The sequence below is a fragment of the Spermophilus citellus genome, assembly GCF_964194105.1.
Source record: "Spermophilus citellus genome assembly, chromosome: 16".
Classification (NCBI taxonomy): Eukaryota; Metazoa; Chordata; class Mammalia; order Rodentia; family Sciuridae; genus Spermophilus; species Spermophilus citellus.
In genome coordinates, this window is record NC_138196.1 from 79466699 (window position 1) to 79489170 (window position 22472).

The 22472-nt window shown below is 39.4% G+C and overlaps 1 protein-coding gene across 1 annotated transcript in view; it reads right to left on the reverse strand.

Moving 5' to 3' along the window:
• The window catches only part of FBXO16 (F-box protein 16), a gene marked incomplete at its 3' end in the record, with an annotated part of 50991 nt that overhangs the window by 9056 nt on the left and 19463 nt on the right, over window positions 1-22472 (reverse strand). Inside the window, 4 exon segments of the mRNA XM_081269875.1 lie at window positions 3117-3219; window positions 5931-6160; window positions 12790-12954; window positions 17870-18076. Coding sequence (XP_081126001.1) covers window positions 3117-3219; window positions 5931-6160; window positions 12790-12954; window positions 17870-18076 — 705 coding nt within the window.

Consider the following 22472-nt stretch of genomic DNA (forward strand, 5'->3'; position numbering starts at 1 on the left):
TTTTTAAAAATTGGCCTGTGCATTGTGTGTCTTTACACAAGACTGAAATCTTTGAAGTTTAAAAGAAGATAGTACTCCTTTTTAATTGTCCTGTTTTGTATGGAATTGTATTACCAGAACTCATATTTATGCAGATTATACAACTTTCATAAGAAGTCTTAGAAATCCAAAAGCATTAGCAATCCAATCTAAGCTTGATTCCCATCTTTTGCCAATCATTCACACAAAAAAAGTGGTTAGGTGGGGCGGTTGTAAGCACCGCAGCCCCTGGGGATCTTGTCTAGAATTGAGAGCAGAAGAGAAAATCAGCTGCCCTTTCAAACTCACACCTATTAAATAATGTGCTCCATGCAAGCTCACAGCAGTGTGTGCACACTGGAAACCGTTTCCCTGAGGGCATTTCCTTTTAGACAGACCCTCCTATCTGCAGGCTGTAAGTAAAGATAGGCGAAAAGGGAGGATGACAACTGTGGCCCCGGGGAGATGGCTTAAGGAATATTCTTTGTACTCTTTTATGCTTGGGTGCTTTCTTCTCTTCCAGACCTTTCCATTTGACAAAGCCTTACCTTCTCCACCTATCACACACACCTTTTTCCCATGACAGGTGCAAGGAGTCTTCAAGTGTCTGATCTTAGATAATCTCCTGGCCAGGGCTTGGGGACATGTCACTCTCATCCCTGCCTTTAGCACAGCCGTTTCTCTAGTTCCTCCTGAGATCTCCCTCCATAAACCTGTCACAATTCTGTGGGAGCCTTCTATCACATTCATGAGCTTCTCCATTGGACTTACACCTGGGCTGTGTCTACCACAGTGAGTGGCCTCCACACTCTACTCCCTGGTGTCCTTAGGACCCCAGCTGGATTTCCTCAATGCCCCTTTCTTCTTGCCCCAGGCCCACAGGCAGCATTTCCTTATTTCGCAGTCCTCTTGCCTGGCCCAGGCTGCTTGTCTCCTAGGAGCTCTGCAGCCTTGGTGGGGACCCTCGGCCACCCTGTGGAGGAGGGGCTGAACCACACGCAGCCTGGCAGCCTGAACAGGAGACTTGTCACAGGCAAGCATGGCACAGACATGAGCAAAGATCATGGCGTGCTTCTGGGGGATTCCATTCTGTCTTATGCTCTTTATCAACACTCCTAAATATATCATGGTGTTAAAATTAGCATATTTACAAAAACAAAACAAGTAGATAGATACAATCATGCACTTCGTTTACGAACAGCAGGTTGTTCTCTCTCTTGGTTTCATTTACCCTGGTTTCCTTTTCAGTCTCATTAGCACAACTTTTCACTTTTTAATTTATATGAACATTTTAACTTAAGCAATCTGCTAGTGCTTGACAGAGGGTTAATGTCAAGAGCCCCCGGGGATGGCTTCTGGTTGGCCTTTGGTGTTTGTTCTTGAAGCAGGAGAATGGTTTGTCTGTGCTGATGATTTGCAAGCATGCATCACCATCAACTTTAAAAAAATATATATTTATTTTTTAGTTTTAGGTGGACACAATATCTTTATTTTACATTTATGTGGTGCTGAGGATCGAACCCAGCGCCTCATGCATGCTAGGCAAGCGCTCCACCACTGAGCCACCACCCCAGGCCCACCATCAACTCTTATTGTCCTTCACATTCTGTTTTCCTGGACTTGTCTCCTGCTCTGTGTTTAACAGGGGTGGAGGCCAGGCAGAAAGAAGTGCTTTGTAATGGCCTGTGTGATAAGCCTCATAAAGTTATTTTTCTCAATTAATGGTTTCATCGATAACTTTATTGCTTTGCTCTAACTTCCCAAATCCCTTGGGTATCCTATCTGTGGTAAGGTTCCCCCAGGCCAACAAAATGGGCCCCTCAGAATACAGACTGATATATTTTAAGAAGTTCTCTCTCTCCCTCTCTTATTTTTTTTTAACATAATACTTAAAAAACATTTAAACAAAAAGTAATAGGGCTTTAAAGCAGAGCTCTAAAAGAGATTTATTCATGAGTACATGCATACTAGTCTCCACACTGACATCACTTTATATTGATTTTCCTTGAGTGTGCATTCTCTGCTTTTCCCTAAATCTTAACTACTGTATGAGAACTTTTTATTCCATGCTTATTGCATGCTTCCTTCTACTTTGCTCCAAAAACTCTTATGATGTGCTAAAAGGAATCCATTAGGGTTCAGAACTACAGTTTGGGAAGGTCTGCAGTGAATCAATCATACCCCTTAATCACAATTGCTGACTTGATTAGGTAGTCGATTAGCTATTTTTTTTTTTTCTTTAGAGAGAAGACAAAATTTATTAACTTATTTTTCTGGAGTTATTTTATTTATGTATATACTGGGAGGATCAAACCCAAAAGCATTCTATCTTTGAGCTACATCATCAGTTTTATTTTGCCAGCGATGGGAGTGGTTACAAGGGATTGAACCCAGGGGCCCTTAACCACTGAGCTACATCCCCAGCCCTCTTTATTTTTTGAGACAGGTCTTGCTAAGTTGCTAAGGGCTTCCCTAAGTTGCTGAGGCTGGCCTTGAATTTGTGATGCTCCTGCCTCAGACTCTGGAGTCTCTGGGATTATAGGCATGTGCCACTCCCAGAACTAGTTCTTTTTATTTTATTTTGAGACAGGTTCTCACTCAACTGTAGACTGGCTTAGGACTCGAGATCCCCCTGCCTTGGCCTCCGGAGTTGCTAGAGGAGTAACTTTAAATGTACCTCCATAACCAAGCCCTGCTGGCACCAGGAGAGCTATGTAGAGCATAGCTTTCTCTCAGGTCAGGGGACTTTCACTCTAGAAAGCAGCAATTTCTATTAGCCTCCTGCTCCCTGCCCCCAAGAACTCATGGCAGAAGAAAGGACCAACAATAATACACTCCTGCACATTTCACAAAGCATTTTCACACGCATCAGCCTCCCTAAATAAAAAACAAAAAAACAGATGAGAAGATAGAAACTCAGAAAGATTACATATATCTTCAAGGTCTAATAGCTAGAATGTAGGTTTGTGTCAGAGACCAGGATTGAAACAACCCCCTGACAATTCTGACTTAAAAACAAATTCAACGTCACAGACAGGATTAGAATCCAGCAATTTTCATAACATTGTGGCGGTGAATCTTTTCTAAGCAATACTTACCAGGAAATGTGCTTTTCTTGGCCTAGCTCTGTCCTGCAATTTATTTTTCTTATCCTGTGACTGTCGGCTGGAATCTGGGATCATTTCATTTCTTTTCTTTCTTCTGTAAATTGGAAAGCAGTGGAAAGATGATAAATTAACATTTTAAAACTTTGGCGGTCCATAGAGCTATTTGATTCCGTTGTCCCTGTGATTTCAAAGGTCGTCCACACTCTACTGGAAGCAAGCCACACGTCTATCAACAGAGAAGGGGGTGAATGAACGTTGGCATACCCACACAATGGAGTACTATGAGCTATCAAACGGGAGCAGAATATTTCTATACACAACTGTAGAATGACTGCCAGGATACAGTGTTACCTGAAGAAAGAAAAGTGAATAAAGAAAGGTGGATGTAAGGGCTGTGGCTGTGGCTTAGTGGTAGCACACTTGCCTGGTACGTGTGGGGCGCTGGGTTTGGTTTCTCAGTACTGTATATAAATAAATAAAATAAAGGTCTGTCAACAACTAAAAAACAAAAATTAAAAAAAAAAAGAAAGGTGAATGTATTGTGTGCTACCATTCATTTCAGAAAGGAGATATATGAAAATATGTGTGTATGTTATCTATTTGCTTATTAAGCTTTTTATTTTTTAAGATTAAAGAAAATTTGTTGTTGTTGATGTAGATGGACAGAATACTTTTATTCTATTTATTTTAATGTGGTGCTGCTGAGGATCTAACAGGGCCTCACACATGCTAGGCAAGGACTCTGCCACTCAGTGATTCTGCCACTAAGCTACAGCCCCAGCCTCTATTTTTAAAGTTATTATTATCATTATTATTACTATTTTGCTTGTATTTTTTTAATGGAAGAATCAAGCTATAAAATTTTAAAAAAATGTTTAGCTATAAGTAGGATTCTCACGTCAACTGATCAGGAACAGGGAATATGGAAAACAGGGACAGAAACTAAACTATGTCATTTATATCTTATTTTGCATATTTAAGGTTGGAACCATCTAAATTTTTCTCAAATTTATGAGCAAAAGTGAAGGGGAAAAAATCCCTAAGATTTATTAAAAAAAAAAAAAAGAAACAAATGATCTTGCCCATGAGGTTGATGGCATTACCACACACACAGAGTTATTTCATGGGACTTTAACACAGTCATCTGTCTGAATATTCTTAGTTGAGTGTATACTAAAGACAAAAACACAGGCAAGGAAATCATAAACCGTTTTCAGTAATCACACTGTTGGTATTATTATTAGCACTGGTTTCTAAAAGTACCACAAATATGAAGCAGAGATTGTCAAACCGCAGCCCACAGGCCAAATCCAGTCTGCTTCCCATTTCTGTAAATAAAGTTTTATTGGCACATAGCCATGCTACTTTTTTCGTATGGTCTATGCCTGTTTTTAGGTAATAAGAGCAGAGTTGACAAAGGACAGATGTTCTCTCTGATCATGCAGATGCTGACTCACCATAGGCGGGGTGGGGGGGGGTGTTCACCGATTGGTCAGGGCAGAGTCAGGGAAGGGAGAGAGATGGGAATGGGAAAGACAGTAGAATGACATCACTTTCCCATGTTCATGTGTGAATACATGACCAATGTCACTCTGCACCGGGTACAACACAAGAATGGGAAATTACACTCCTGACCATCTGCATGGCCAACCACAGAGGACAGAGGACACGTTAAATAGCACAGTGGCAGTGAAATCCCCAAAACCCAGAATGTGAGAAGCTCTACAGGACAAAAGGCCTGATTTCTATAACAGGATGGATGAAACCATATGACCTAAGATTTGTCTCAAAAATAACCCATGGGAGGAGCAGAGTGGGCAAGGAACAAGTGAAACCAGAGTGCACCAGAGTTGAAAACTGCTCATGCTAGACATTGGTTGCAGGGTTTGTTTTCTCTTCTCTCTACTTGTGTATTATTGCAATGGTGCATACCTATAATCCCAGGGTTTGGGAGGCTGAGGCACAAGGATCACCAGTTCAGAGCGAGCCTCAGCAACTTAGTGTGGCTCTAAGCAACTCAGTGAGACCTTGCCTCAAAATAAAAAAGGGCTGAGGGTGTGGCTCAGTGTTTGAGTGCCCCAGGTTCAATCCCAAGGACCAAACATAAATAAACAAATAAACATTGCCTTTGCCTGAATATTTCGTGCCACTTAATTTTCAAAAAATTTTCCTAACTTTTGTTTTTGTGTGTGTGGCAATGGACACCTCCATCCCCTTTTACTATTTTTTTTTTTTTTTTTTTTTTTTTTTAGTTCTCGGCGGACACAACATCTTTGTTTGTGGTGCTGAGGATCGAACCCGGGTCGCACGCATGCCAGGCGAGCGTGCTTACTGCTTGAGCCACATCCCCAGCCCTTTACTATTTTTTATTTTGAGACAGGGTGTCGCTAAATTGCTCAGGTAGGCCTAGAACTTGCCATCCTCCTGCCTCTGCCTCTGCCTCCTGAGTCGCAGAGATTACAACCAAGCTGACTCAGTTTACCTTGTGTTACATACGTGAGTACCTCCCTCTCATTTACCCACTGGCTGTTGCAGAAGGGAAATACCAGGGTGAGAGGGGGAGGCTAGAATGCGCCCCAAGGTGCTGGCTCGCAATTTAACATTGAAACATGAAAAGGCTGCAGGGTGGGGTTGTTACAGCAACAAGATGCAAAGAACCACCCACGAACAGGGCAAATGTGCAAACAACGGATAGTTTACTTTTCCAATGACCTCTTGCTCCAATGTATTGGAAAGCTTTGGTATTTCACGGTAAGTTCTATTCTCATCTTTTAAAATACCCAAGTACCAAGGAGAGTTCCTTACCCTTGCCCTGGCTGGAGGGGGTTGCAGTTGTCCAGGTAGTTAAACCGAATGATATCAGTTGGATGCTTATCAGAGGACCTCCAAGGGGGCAGCTCTTTCTCCCCTAGGTTATTCTTCTTTCTTAAAGAGCTGGAAGGACGAAAGGTTGATGAAGGGCACTGCTTCTGCTCTGGAGAACTGCTTGAGAGTGACCGAACATCCGCAATTATAAATGTTTCTTTTGGCGGTGTCTAGAAAAAAAAGAAAACATTATTTCTGTTATTGAAGCACTATAATAGTAATGGTAACAATAAAACAAAGCGTATCATCTCATCATGACCCATCTTATCACCACCACCATCAGCATGACCCTGTGGGGATCAAGGCAGTCCCCATGTGGGAGTGCCAAGCACAGTCTTGGTAGTTTTCAAGCATTGTGCTATTTAACCTCATAGTCATTTTATCAGGTAATCTATTTTACAGAAGAGAAAACTGAAGATAGGAGCAAACAATTAATTTGTCAGTGTAACATTAAGTAGACTTTGAATCTGAACCCAGGACTGTCTTCCTTCAAGCCCACACACCAAACCTCCTTCTCTTACACTGAGGGATCTTCTGTCACTTCGTTGTCTGGTTTGTTACAACTGCAGTTAATTTATTCACAAAAAAAGACACATTAAAAAAAATAAGTAAAGGTGAGCTGGATGTTGTGGCACATGCCACCAGGGAGGCTGAGGTAGGAGGACTGCAGGTTGCAAGTTGGAGTCCAGCCTGGGCAGCTTAGCAAGGCCCTATCTCAAGATAAAAATTTTTAAATAGAAAGAAAAAAATAAAAGGTGTGTGTGGGGTTAAGGTTGGGATGTAGCTCAATGGAAGAACACTTGCCTAGCCAGAGGAAGGTCCTGGGGTCAATCCCTAGCACCACAAGAAAAGAGAAAGAGAGAGATATAAAAAAGGTGCTCCAGCTCCAAAGACCTCCTCTAATAGAGACAATGTCAAGTTGTACAGGAGCAGACTACAGGTCTTACAGATCTTATTACCCAAACCTCAACTACTCCCAAAGGACACCTCTGCTTAATTTCCAGAATTGAAAGTCTGTCTTCTCTGCATGAAATTCATAAGGGTTTTTATGTGGTTGCAGCCTAAGGGGAGTGGTCCTGGTATGTTGGGAAGCCACTAAGAACTTAATTTTTGTTCATTAAGAGATTAGGGAAGCTTTGCTTGGGAAATTAGTTTTTTTTTTTCCATTTGTTTGTGAACATCAAGAAATTCTCCATTTGGGACTGGGGATGTGGCTCAGTGGTAGAGCCTGCTTAGCATGCTCAAGGGCCTGGCTTCAATCCCCCACACGTGCACACACAAAAGAAAGAAGTTCCCTAGTCCCTCTAAGCATAATCAATTAATTACTCATTGTTTCAAATGTTCTTAGTATACATTTCCACTACAGAATAACTCAGTACTCAGTGTTGCAATTGAATTGTTTATTTGTATATGACCTGGGCTACTAGACCAAGATCTGTAAAAACAGGATTAGGATATTTTCACTCTTAGCACCTACCAAATAATAGTGTTTAGTAAATATTTACTCACTTAATGAATGATTACAGCTTTGTAGCAAATTAAGAAGACATTTTTATATAACTGATAGCTCTTTATTGGTTTAATATTAAATATATTTTTAATATCTTTATTTTATTTGTTTATTTATTTACTTTTTTTAATGTGGTGCTGAGGATTGAACCCAGGGCCTCCTGCATGCTGGGAAAGCACTCTACTGCTGAGCCACAGCCTCAGCCCCTAATACTAAATTTTTTGTGCAGGTCTCATTTAGAATAGACATTCATTTCATTTCTCTGAGCTTCTTTTTTTTTAAATATCTTTATTTTGTTTATTTTTTTTCTGGTGCTGAGGATTGAACCCAGTATCTCACATGTGTGAGGCAAGCGCTCAACCACTGAGCCACAACCCCAGCCCTCTCTGAGCTTCTTTTGAAATAAACTCATCTCTTTTGCTGGAGGAGATCTAGTTTAATGCTATTGGAAATAAATAATACACGGCACTAAAAAATACCTTCAGAGCAAAATATCCAAGTATAAATGCTAATAATTATATATAAAATCATAAATTCTGAAAAGTACAAAATGCTTGACACTTTAATAACACAGGTAATAATGAACTCTATGACACTTTTTCTGTATGAAAGAAACCAAATTTTTGCTCACATCAATTGAAGTCTCTCTCTCTTTTTCTTTCTTTCTTTCTTTTCTTTTTTTTTTTTTTTTTTAGTATTGGGGATTGAACCCAGGGCCTCACACATGCCAGGCAAGTGCTCACTATTACTGGGCTACATACATTCCCAGGATCCTCAGGATGACGTCTTTTCCCCCCAATATTGGTGTTTTTATTTGTTTGTTTGTTTCAGGTTTATTAGTCCTTTTTAGGTATACATGGCAGCAAAGTATATTTTTTTAATTCTAATTTGTTATATATGACAGCAGAATGCATTACAATTCATATTATACATACAGAACACAATTTTTCATATCTCTGGTTGTATACAAATTAGAGTCACACCATTCGTGTCTTCATACATGTACTAGGGTAATGATGTCCATCTCATTCCACCATCTTTCTACCCCATACCCCCCCCTCCCTTCCCCTCCCTTCCCTCTGCCCTATCTAGAATTCGTCTAATTCTCCCATGCTCCCCCCACAACCCCTCTTATATCAGAGAAAACATTCTGTGTTTGTTTTTTGGGGGATTGCAGAATGAGAGAAGATCTTTGTCACCTTTGTCCCATTAGTTTCCGGGGTATATAAAGAACTCAAAAAAACTTAACACTAATAATAAATATAACAACAACAACAACCCAATCAATAAATGGCAAAGGAACTGAACAGGCACTTCACAGAAGAAGAAATATGAATAGTCAACATATATATGAAAAAATATCAATATATCATATCTCTTCAATATGTTGACTATTCATATTTCTTCTTCTGTGAAGTGCCTGTTCAGTTCCTTTGCCCATTTATTGATTGGATTATTATTATTATTGTTGTTGTTATTTTTGGTGTTAAATTTTTTTTGAGTTCTTTATATCCCCTGGAGACAAATTCGACAAAGGTGACAACATCTTCTCCCATTCTGCAGGCATTCTGTTCACATTCTTAATTGCTTCCTTTGTTGTTGAAGAAGCTTTTAGTTTGTTACCATTCCATTTATTGATGGATGACGTCTTTTTGAGAACTTTTCTTCATGATAAATGGAGGTTGAATTTTATTAAATGATTTTGTTTGCATATATGCATTAAAGTGATCATTTTTATTCTGTGAATTACCCTAGTCATTTTTCTTTATTGTTTGTTAGGAACCTGACTTTCCATGGACATATCCCACTTGGCTTTCAGGTATTCTTCTTTTTGTGAGGCCTGGATTTAATTTGTTGATATCTTGGAAGGATATTTGTGTTTGTGTTCATGGAACTGAACTATCGATCTGCACTTCTGTTTCTCTTGTAGATTTTGGTTTTGGTGTAAGGGTTGAATGCTTTCCCTCATCCTCTGTTTTCTGAAAGAGGCTACATTGAATTGGTCTCATTTCTTAATTGTGTGAGACACAATAGTGGAGCTCTCTGATCTGGAGTTTTGTGGAAAGTTTTACAATTATGAATCCAATTTTATTTATTTATTTAAAAAATTTATTTACTTTCTCTAATTTGTCATAAATTATAGCAGAATGCATCTAAATTTATAGTATACACATAGAGCACAATTTCTGATGTCTCTAGTTGGTCACAAAGTAGAGTCATACCATTAAATCAATATATAGGTTTATTTGTGTTTATTTGTGTTTTCTATTACTTTTTTAAAGTTTTTAGATGTATATGAACTGAATACATTTATTTTATTTATTTACTTTTATGAGGTGCTGAGGATGGAACTCAGTGCCTCACACATGCTAGGCAAGTGCTCTGCCACTGAGCTACAACCCCAGCCCTCTATTACTTATTGAGTCAGGGTTATATGCGTTTTCCAAGGATTTCACCTATTTCATCTAGGTTGGTGAATTTAGTGACCTGAAGATTTTTAAAATAATCCCTTGTTATACTTTTAATGTTTGTAGGACCTGTCGTGGTGTTCTGTCTTTCCTTCCTGATCCTAGTAATTTGTGTTTTCTCATTTTTTCTTGATTAATCTAGCTAGAAACTTATCAATTCCATTTATGTTTTTGAGAACCAGCTTGGATTTTGTTGATTTTTTTTTCTATTGTCTGTTTTCAATTTCATTCATTCCAGTTCTTTATTATCTCTTCCTTGTATTTACCTTGAGTTTGATTTACTCTTCTGGAAATTAAGTTTTCTAGGGGGCTGGGGCTGTAGCTCAGTGGCGGAGTGCTTGCCTAGCATGTGTGAGGCACTGGGTTTGATCCTTAGCACCACATAAAAATAAACAAATAAAATAAAGGCATTCTGTCCATCTACAACTAAAAAATAAAAAAGAAAAAGAAATTAAGTTTTCTAGCATAGGTAGTGATCCTTCTCATTTTAGGTTGGTGAAACTATTATTAACCATCCCTATAAGATTCTAACCTGCTTTCAAAATCCCTGCTGGAGCTCACCAAGCTGCCATGCTCAGGGCTGAAGCAGGGAATTACACAGATTATGCAAGTACAGTATGTGTTATGTAAGTACAGTGCTGGGAGTTAACTTCACAGACAATCTTATTAACTTTAGAACTTCTTTCAGCTTTAAGTCTCTTTAATTGAACAATCCAAGTTAATTAGTTGATTTTCTGAACTCCCCCCCTAGTCTTTCTAATTTAGTACTGTTTCTTTAACAACAACAAAAAAATTCACAGAACAAAGCATTCCCTACTTCTGATTTAGTACTATTTCTTTAACAAAAAAAAAAAATTAAGTTTCCCTGCAGAAATGTAATACCAAGCAGAGAGGTGGCAATTTTCTTGCATCCAAACTATTAATTATTTTGAAGCATAGTTATGCATAAATATTTTGTGGAGTTATTCCTGAAGACAAAATTGTGCTCTTTTTACATGTAAGACTCAAAAGCCCTTTTCACTCTACTAGTCGGTTAATCACTTTTCTCTTCCCTCTCACAGATCAGCCTGAGTTCCACTATTTAATGTCACTCCCTGCTCCAAAATGGATGATTTCAGAAAGCGTGATGAGGAAAGGAACATAGGTATAGTGATTTTGGGGGGAGGGGGTACCAGGGATTAAACTCAGGGGCACTTGACCACTGAGCCACATCCCCAGCCCTATTTTGTATTTTATTTAGAGGCAGGGCCTCACTGAGTTGCTTGGGGCCTCTCTAAGTTGCTGAGGCTGGCTTTGAACTCATGATCCTCCTGCCTCAGCCTCCTGAGTCACTGGGATTATATGTGTGCACTATCACATCCAGCCTTACTTACTTTTTATGATTATGAAAATGCTCTACACATTGCTTACTTTCTGGATTAAAGACAACTTTAATAGGCCATTGTGCTCTTCCCTAATGATCAATTTATTAGAAAACTTGCTCTTACAAATGATACCAAATAAATTTCAGGGCTGGGGGGTGTAGGTCAGTGGTAGAGCGCTTGCCTAGCAAGTATGAGGCCCTGGGTTTGAGCCTCAGCACCACATAAAAATAAATAAATAAAATAAAGGCAATGTGTCCATCTATAACTAATAATAATTTTTAAATGATTCAGGAACTTTATTATAAATGTTGTACATAGTAGAAAAAGCAGAATAGCAAGCTTCCAAATGCATCAGGCAGCCAAAAATTCAAATTCAAATAGAGGACCTTAAGGAATTTGTAAACTACACTGGATTCCATTTACAGTGTGTCCTTGAGTGCCTCAGAGTGAAACATATTTCAGCTCAAGCAGCTGTACAGAACTAGAAAACTTCATATGACAATATTAAATTAATTTATTAAAATTAACTTAACAATAATAGTTTTAATTTAAAGTTAATTTTAACTGAAGGTTAAAAACAAAGTATATATAATGGTTTATATTCTATTTAATGTAATTCATATACTATAAAATTCATCACTTTAAGTACACATTCAATGATTTTTGTTATATTTACATACTTGTGCAATCATCCCCATAGTCTTATTTTAAATCATTTTCATCACCACAAAAACAAAATCTCATATACCTATTTGTAGATACTTTCCAAACCAAGATAACTAACAAGCTTTCTGTATTTATATATTTGCCTTTTCTAGATCTTTCATATAAGTCAAATTTATAAAAGGAATTCATATAATAATAAAATTTTTAAGTTAAAAAAATATTGGGGAGCCTGGCATGGAAGCACACACCTGTTGTAGGTAGTAAGAGCCATCCCAGAACAAAGGGAAGGTAACATAACACAGTCAGTGTCTATGTGTGCCTATAACACAATTTTCACAACTCTAGAGTATAGAATACCCAATCAGAATGTTTGTTATCCTATAGGGGTGACAAAGGGGCTAACATAAAGGGAAGGACTAACAGAGTATACAAGGCTACGCCTCACTGTGCTTGGGGCTCAGCCTTTGGATGAGAATCTGTTGGGCCAATGCCAGCACTAATAAACACTGCTTCCAGCTGAAAGCCCCTGTGCTCTCTGTGAAAAACCCACAACACTGTGATCCCAGCAACTCTGGAAGCTGATGGAGGAGGATCGTAAGTTCAAAGGTAGCCTCAGCAATTTGGAGGTCCTAAGCAACTTATTGAGACTCTGTGTCAAAATAAAAATAAAAAGGGCTGGGGATGTGGCTCAGTGGTAAAGTACCCCTGGGTTCAATCCCCAGCACCCGCCCCCCCCCAAAAAAAAAGGAAAAATATGGAAAACAGTTTGGTGCTCTTCATCTCAAGTTTACCTTGGGCTTGGTAACATGAAGTTTTTTCACCATTAGAATATAGTGCTTCTTCCATATCCCCTGCTCAAAGGGAGTTGGAGAGAAATTGATGTACCAGTTAAACCGTAAGCATTTTAGCATCCAGAGCTGGTCCAACTCAGCTAAGTTCTTCCAGTGCCAGCTCACCTGGGAAAACAAGGACAATGAGAAACAAAAACAACCAACCTGTTCAGTTTACACTTGCGCTTTCTCTAGCTTAGCTAATTTTTTCTTTGTCATTTTCTTCCAAATCACAGGTTAAATAATTACCTCCTATCAGGAGTGCTTCCTGTCCAGGCAGGAGGATTACTTTTAAAACTAATTCAGACTTACAATCAGAGTCCACTTGTACTTACTGAGCACTATTAACCATCCTTATAGCAATCTAGGGAGGTAAGTACAATTATAACTCTCATGGCAAAAGAGGAAACTGAGGCTCAAGTAGACTTTGAGACTTCCTAATGGTTCCTGAAGCTCCTAATGAAGGTTACATGAAGGGCCAGGTACAATGGCACAAGCCTGTAATCTCAGCAACCAGGGAGGCTGAAACAAGAGAACTGCAGCCTCTGCTACTCAGGGAGACCCTCAGTAATTTAGCGAGACCCTGTCTGAAAAAATAAAATAAAATAAATCTTCATGTGGCAAATTAACTTGGAATTTAATGGAAAGACAGTCTGCAGGGTGGGGGTGGGGAGAGAAAGCTCTCTATTACTACTCCCCCACCCTGTTTTCCCTAGATCTTGTTTTGACCTAGATACTTGAGTTGTTTTGTGTTTGTTTCCAAGTTGTCTTTTGTTTCCCTCTCTCTCTCTCCTTTCTTCCTCCCACCACCCAAAGGTAGAAAGAAATGAGGAGAGTCAAAAGGCAGGAGCTTTGGGCTAGGGTGGTGGCTCATTGGTAGAGCACTTGCCTAGCACTGGTTCGATTCTCAGCACCACATATAAATAAATAAAAAAAAATAAAGATCCATTGACAACTAAAAAAAAAAAAATGTAGGAGCTTTCAAAACTATCAAGACCCATCTCTCCATCACATAGCCCAGCCCCATCTTTTTAAAACAGCTCAAAGCTCATTTTGGTGCAATGACTTTCTTTTACTTTAAATCTAGCTGAAGGACAATGTTGTGTGTCAGTAGAGGAATAAAATACACTGAGATCTTGCAAGATAGACATATAGTGCATGGAGACAAGAGAATCAGCTAATCCAAACAGCATTTCCTCTATTGATAATGCTTTCTTTGTGGGAAACTTGGAAAATTCTGAGAAGCTTAAAGAAAAGCAACACCTATGATGCCATGAGTCAGAGACAATCATTATTAACAACCTAGTAGAGTTTTTTCCCTTTCAGTTTTTTTTTTTTTTTTTTGAGGCATGATGAACAAAACTTGGAAATTCTCCATATACAATTTGTTTTCTTTATTTAAAATATCACAGCATCTCTGTTCTTTTATGACATATTTTCTAATGCTGCGTAATAGTTCATCATGTGGCTGTATGATGTCCTTTGTTCTTAGACATTTAGATTGCTATGCTTGAGTTGGGCATGGTGGTACATACCTATAATCCCAGCAACTCAAGAGGCTGAGAGGATGGCAAGTAGGAGGCCAGCCTCAGCAATTCAGAGAGGCTCTAACCCTGTGTCAGAAATAAAAAAATAAAAAGGGCTGGGGATATGCTCAGCGGTCAAGAGCTTCCTGGGTTCCATTTCCAGTACAAAAAAAAAAAGATTGCTATGCTCTTTTTAAAAAATTATTTCATTTTAGAATAGGTTATATGTGTACAGTAATACCAAACACAAAGATACAAACGGGCACAGAGTGAAAAGTCAGTGTCGCACACATCCCTGTCCTCCAGCCACTCATTCTCAGCCCTGGATTTAACCACTGTAGACAGTTGTTGTATGTTGTTGTAGAAATAGCTTAGGCACATATAAACAGATTTTATACTTTTTCTTTCCAAAATGGCAGAACTAACAGCTGTGCTTCCCCATCCCCCCCCTGGTTTTTTTTGCTGATAACCTACCTTGGAGATCATTGCAACTTATTTACCCAGTGCCCTACTGGTGGGCCTTTCTGTTGATTCCAGCCTTTTACTATGACAAACAATGCCACAATGGTATTAAACAGAAATGATTTTCATACATGTTGAAGCACACCCATCAGACAAAGTCCACGAAGTGGAACTGGTAGGATAAAAGGAATTTTATTTTATCTTTAATATTTATTTTTCAGTTTTTGGTGGACACAACATCTTTATTTTATGTGGTGCTGAGGATCGAACCCAGTGCCCCGTGCATGCCAGGCGAGCGCATTACGGCTTGAGCCACATCCCAGCCCCAGGAATTTTATTTTTATTTTTATTTTATTTTTTTAGGAATTTTATTTTTAAAATATAATACTAGCAGGTTGTTCTCCATTGTACCACTGGACACTGTACCATTTTATCGACACACAATATATAAAACACTTGTTTTCCCATACCTTACTAATATAGAATATTATTTAAAAAAGTAAAGCTCAGCCAATCTGAGTGATGAAAATGGCCGGTCATAATGAGGCTCAGCATCCCACCTATGGCAGAGACATCTGCATTTCTTTATATATTTTTGGTAGAAGAGTTTAAAAAAATTTTATTGGTGCATTATAATTATGCATCATACTGGGATTCATTGTGCCATATTGTACAGGCATATTGGAAGCTTTCCTTTCCCTCTCCTCCTTCCTCCCCATATGCTTACTTAACTGATCCTGTCTAGTATTGTTATCATTATTTTAATTAGTGCATTACACACACACACACACACACACACACTTCTTGTGGTGTATCTGTACACAGACATATTGTACTTGTAATTTGGTAGACTTCATTCCCTAGTTCTTCCCCCAGCCCTCCCTTTCTCCCTCCCTCTCCATCTCCTTCCTCTCTTCTACTGGTGCATTTATTTTGCTGTGAACCACTTGTTGACTTTCTTTGCTCATTTTTTCTTCTGCTGGGTGGTTACTCTTTTTTTTTTCCTTAATACAGACTTATAGGAATTTTTTTTTTCCAATACTGAGGATTGAACCAAGGGCCTCACTGAGCTACATTCCCAGCCCTTTTTAAAGTTTTACTTTGAGACATGGAACTCACCATCCTCCTGCCTCAGCTGGGATTATAGGTGTGTGCCACCATACCCAGCAATTGGTAGGAATTTCTTTTTAAAAATAAGAAATTAGCTTTATTTGCAGTAAATTTTATAGCCACAATTTAAAGTCTTGCTTTTTCCATTCCTGTTTACAACATAAAATGCATAAAGCAAGACCGAAGCAGACATTTCCTTAAGGCCTCTGGACATTATAGAATACTCACAAAGGCCTCCTTCCAGGTGTCTTCTCTGAGTACTGGAATGGTTTCCTTTGGTGTCATATAAATCTTTTATTCTATTGGTTTTCTAGATCCTGCCCAAGTGTCTCAACACTATTTATTGAATAATACATCTTTCTTGTTGCATTTATTTTCTTAATTTTAAGAACTAAAATTAACATATTACACATCTATGAGTGTATAGTAGTAGGTACTTTCTAGTTTTACTAAATTCTATGAAAAGGCTCAACAAATAACTGTCCATTTTATATCTTAATTAATTTAACTTTGTTTTTTTTGTTTGTTTGTTTGTTTTTTTAAATTTTTTACTATTTATTTTTTAGTTTTCGGCAGACACAACATCGTTGTTTGTATGTGGTGCTGAGGATCGAACCCGGGCCACACGCATGCCAGGCAAGCACGCTACCGCTTGAGCCACATCCCCAGCCCTTTAACTTTGTTTTAATACACTATGGAATTACCTGCAAGAAAATGATGGCCAGCTCCTTTTCCAAGGCTTCTGTGAGCACACTTGCCCACTCCCACTCGGGTTTCTTTGAGTCTCATACTCTGTTTTTTTTGTTTGTTTGTCTTTGTTTTGCTTTTATGGTATTGGGGATTAAACCTGGGGGCACTCAACCACTCAGCCACATCTCTAGCCCTTTTTATATTTTATTTAGAGATGGAGTCTCACTGAGTTGCTTAGCACTTGCTAAGTTGCTGAGGCTGGCTTTGAACTTGTGATCTTCCAGAATCAGCCTCTTAAGCCTATGGGATCCAGGCATGTGCCACTGTGCCTGGCCGCCTCATACTCTTTTGTCTTATCTCACGAGCACCTTATTTTGCACTTTTATCTTCATGGATGGCCTTCACTATACAATTTAGGATTTTATTATAGTTATATACTGTGGATTAAAAGACTTTCCTGTTGAGAGACCACTTCTTATATGTGTATGTATCTCCCCAACTATACTTTTTTAAAAACGTGATTTTTCATAACTTTGTTTTATTTTTTGTGTGTATATGGTGCTGAGAATCCAACCCAATGCCTCACACCTGCTAGGCAAACACTCTACCACTGAGCCACAACCCCAGCCCCTACCTGATACATTTTTGTGGACACTAATGGTGACTTATACTTTGTTCTCTATTTTGAGCACTAAATTTGGAGTTGGACTCAAATAAGGCAGAGGATCATGCAAACTATAAAGACTAAGCATCTAGGGGCTGTAGCTGTAGCTCAGTGGTAAACTGTTTGCCTCACATGTGCAAGGCCCTGGGTTCGATCCTCAGCACCACATAAAAATAAATAAATAAAATAAAGGTATTGTGTCCAACTACAACTAAAAATATATTTTTTAAAAAAAGACTAAGCATCTGTTGCTCGTTTTTGTTTTTTTTTCCCCCTTGGTACCAGGGATTGAACCCAGGGCACTTAGCCAATGAACCACATCTCTAGCCCTTTTTATTTTTTATTTTGAGACAGGGTCTCACTAAATTGCTTAGGGCCTCATTAAGTTGCTGATGCTGGCCTTGAACTTGCAATCCTCCTGGCCCAGCCTCCCAAGTGGCTGGAATTATAGGCATGTGCCACCACACCCAGCTTGTGGCTTGGTTTTATGCGTGTGTGTACATGTGGGTTTCATCCTTAAGTTATTCTAGTTTTAGAGCCTCTGGAGGCTGATGTTAGAAAATGCCATATGCCATTTCTTTGCCTTTACCTGTGCACAACGACAAAGGCTCCGGGGGTCAAGAAAGGAAAAGATATATATGGATAACACCCTAGGAAGCTTGGTGGTGAAGTCCAGGGCTTCTGCTGGAATTTTTTCCTGAAGCTTTCGACAGCAGAACTTTTGTTGTGACAGCGAGCAGCGTTCCAACAGACCTGTGAGGATTCTTCTCCGCTGAGAGTCTGTCCATTTGTCAAACTGGAAAAACAAAATGTACATGGAAACCTCCCAATTTGGTCTGATAGCAGATCTTTATTATGAGGAAGAAATGAGAGTGGCATAGAAGGTGAGCTCAGTCATTTACTTCCCATGTATATCATGTATTTCTTCCCAGGTCAATAAATTCCATGTTTGCTACCTACCTGTTCTTTCCCACATTTATATATATGACCACGTGCATGGCCAGCGTGTGTACTCAGAAGTGCTCCTCAGCCCTTGAATTGCGTAAGGATAGTAAGCGGTGCCTGGGCAGCTTCTCTCCCTCCAAATAATTCCTACATTAGCTCATCAGTGCTTAAAACTCCAGGACCAGAAACAAACCCTTGAAATCACAATTAGAGATAAGGTATAACGGGACAAGAGCCCTGGTGAGTGGAGTATGTTGGGTTAAATTCTCACTAATGTGTGAATTAACTGATATGGTTGGAGAGTAAAGGTAGGGCCTGGAACAAAGAGTGCCGAGGGGAAAAAACCAAAGAATCCAGAGATTACCCTAAACCAGTCTCAAGACCAAGATGAGGGGCTGGGGATGTGGCTCAAGCAGTAGCGCGCTCGCCTGGCATGTGTGCAGCCTGGGTTCAATCCTCAGCACCACATACAAATAAAGATGTTGTGTCGGCTAAAAAACTAACTAACTAAATAAGTAAATAAATATTAAAAAAAAAAAAAGACCAAGATGAGAACATGGGAATTACTGAAAACCAAAAGAAAGGCTCTGAGGGAAGAGCATCCACCAGCTGAGGGACCACTTCACTCAAAGTCTGAACCTTTCTTTTCTTTCCTAACTCATTGCAGAAGAGAAAATTGGGAAGTTGGGCTAGTTGAATTTTTGCATATCATTATATTTCACATATAGATATTTAGCAGTTATCTTCTTATAAATATTTTTAGTTGTGGATAGACACGATAACTTTTTATTTATTTATTTTTACGAACCCAGTGCCTCACACTTGCTAGGCAAGCAGCTCTACTACTGAGCTACAGCCCCAGCAGTTATCTTTAATCTGACATTTATAATGACTTTGAGTTGTAATCATATAATATACTGCCTACCTAAAAGGGCATATAAGGCAAAAGTTTATTTTTTCAAGGCTTATGAAAAATCAACTTCATTATAGCTATATGATTTATTTTGATAATTGGTAGGAATACTTCTTGATCAAAACTATTTGCTATTATAGATCTATTCAGTGACCCATGAATCTCACTTTGGAGATTATAATTCAAAGATGGGGGAAAAAACCTTGAATAAAATGAGAAAATTAGAGCCTCACTACAAATACCACAGGAATAAAACTGATTCATGTGTGTGTGTTCCCTGTTTCTGCACAACCCATATCTCCACCTCCCACTAAGGGAGACTTCTTTCCAGGTCTTTTGGGATGGATTCTTAGAGAAATAAATGGAGAGATACCAGACCAGAATAGCTGGGGCCAGGGAAGGAAGGAGAAGCTGAACTGATCTATAATAAGAGAGCCAAGGGGGAGGGGTGCAGAGATAGCAGCAGAGCTAGGAGGCTTTGGCTTGATGGGACCGAGAAGCAGACTTGACAAGGATTATAGTGAGTTGTTTTTCTTGTGTGTGTGGTGCTGGGGATTGAACCCAGGACCTTGTGCATGCAAGGCAAGCACTTTACCAACTGAACTATATCCCCAATCCTTGCCATGAGTTTTGAACTGGACCTATGCTTTTTCTTTGGGAGGCAAAATGAAGATTGAAACTAACTTTTTTAAAAATTACTTTTAGGCAGTACTATGTGACTCCATAGAGACTGACTATGTGAGAACCTAGGATGGTCAGGATTACAAAAAAAATATTTCATGAGATAATTACTATCACTGCAAGAAATCATCGATAACTCAAATGCCAGACAAAACGGGACCAGCTAAACAAACTGTGCAACATGAGAGGAGGGAGTATAACATTATGGTGGGCTTGGAGGTAAGTGAAGGGGGCTTGGGAGTGTGAAAATATAGGAAAAGCACAATTAAAAGCTTTCCAAAGGGGCTGGGGATGTGGCTCAAGCGGTAGCGCGCTCGCCTGGCATGCGTGCGGCCCGGGTTCAATCCTCAGCACCACATACAAACAAAGATGTTGTGTCCGCCGAGAACTAAAAAATAAATATTAAAAATTCTCTCTCTCTCTCTCTCTCTCTTTAAAAAAAAAAAATCTTTCCAAAGTGAAAGAATTTTCAGAAGAGATTCAGAGGACCTCGAACAAGTCAGGACTTCTATATGTCAGAAGCTATCATTTGGAACATCAACTATGGGCCCCTCAACTTTTGATAGCAAAAAGCTGTGCCCAGAAACCCTAGCTACATAGCAAGAGGTCACTGGACTCTTGTTTTATGGAATTCTTGTTTGGTTTATGCATTTATTTATTTGTTTGTTTATTAATACTGGGGATTTAACCTAGGGGCGCTTTACCACTGATGTGCATTCCCCTGCCCTTTAAATTATTTTGATTACTTATTTTAATTTTGAGATAGGGCCTTGCTTAATTGCTGAGGCTGCCTTAGGCTCCCATAAGGCTGAGATTACAGAGGCACCAAGCCATGCTTCCTTTATCTACCTGTCACAGCTCGGTCACGTAGCCCTCGCATTGTGTGTGTGTGTCTGTGTGTGTGAATTTGTCGTCATTGAGGTATTGGACACGGGCTGGGAAACATCACCTTGGCTATTCCCTTGCATTCTTGTTCAATTTCAATAAGCATTCCTCTTTTTCTCTCCTTTTTTGAGATGGGTGGGGGGTCTCACTATGTTGGCCTCAAGTGATTTTCCCACTCTCTGGAGCAGCTGGAACTGCTGACTTGCACTGTGACCAGCTCAACAGGAGTTGCTCTTTAAATAATTTTAATTACTTTGTCATAGATTCAAGAGTTTTCCATCCATATCAGCTCTTACTTCCCTACCTCCTTCAGAACACTGATTCACAGCTATATAAACCCATGACTCCTGAATTGCAATTCATAATGTAAGGGTAAAATTTCTAAGCTGATTCTAAGCTGCAAAAGTCTGAGTTAAAGTGTAAAAGACTAGGGCATTGTAAAGCTTCTAGATTGCAAGGCCTGGGCTAAAAGGTAAAAGTTTATTGTTACAATTCCCCTGCTATCCCCGGAACCTGTAATGTCTGTAAACTTGTTAGGACAATGCGGGAGCTGCTCAGTAAATATCTCCATTGATTCCCTGGTTGTTTAATAGCTAAGGGTTCCAGGTAGCATGGCACGTAAGCATATAGGCCCCAGAACCAATCAGTTTGAATGTGTACCCCACTTAGAAGTGACCAATCACCCCTGCCCAAACTGTTCCCGCCAATGAATGGACTAATCACGTATCAGAATTGATGTTCAATTTCCCCGCGCCTCATGATGATTTGTTCTGATGTATGCAAAGCCCCCCACCCTCTCCAAAAAGTGTACTTAAGCTCTGCTTGACCTCTGCTCTGGGCTCTGGGCTGCTCTCCCTTCTTGAGTGAGCACAGAGTCCCAACGCGTTGGAACGGATCCCTAATAAAATCCCCCTTGCCATTGCATGAAGCTAGTCTCGTGTGGTCTTTCCTTCTCCGACGTTTCACCGGACCCTTACAATAAGACTCTAAACCAAGTTATATTTCAGTCTAAATTTCCTCATTTATACATTAAGAATAATTATAGCTAAATAAAGGGCTATCGTGAGGATTATTTCAAAACAGTGCATGAGTCACTGTAGGTGACAGCTACAGTGGTGTAGTGTGCCAGAGTGGTGTAAAGATACAATGTAAAAAGAAGACATATATAGAGTATTGATTTAACATTCGAGCAGCCATCTTAAATGTCACCCTCCACTTAAGCTTTGCTTTCCTGTATTTCCTCTTACAGGAACTCCTCCCAACCCCATTAATGACCTACCCCATGGTACCATAACCCTAAGCCAATCCCAGAAGGACAGGACCCCTTTGCTCTGGAAAACCTCAAGTTGGCATCCACCTAAGCCAATCCCATGCTATTCCCACCCACCTAGCTCTCACTTAAGCACCCCGAGCCTATCCCATAGCGCCACAGCTATACCTCCAAGCCCCTACCCTACAAAAGTTGAGCACCCAAACATAACATCTAGGGGCTTCTCTCCTCTCTATAGACAAATAAACCTTTGTGTGGCTCCTTCCTTCATTTCTCCGGATGATTGAGGTTTGCTTGTCTGCTTTCCTTGGTGCCCACATTGGAGGATGAGTTCAGGTTATGGAAGCAGTGATTTTAAATGACTATAAAAGAACATTAGGCTTATAAAATGTGTACTGACAAAATCTATTTAAAAATGTGAACACTTTGCTCTAGAGATTAAAAAGATAATTACACTGGTTCCTCATTTATTTCCCTGGTGACAATGGTCAAACATCA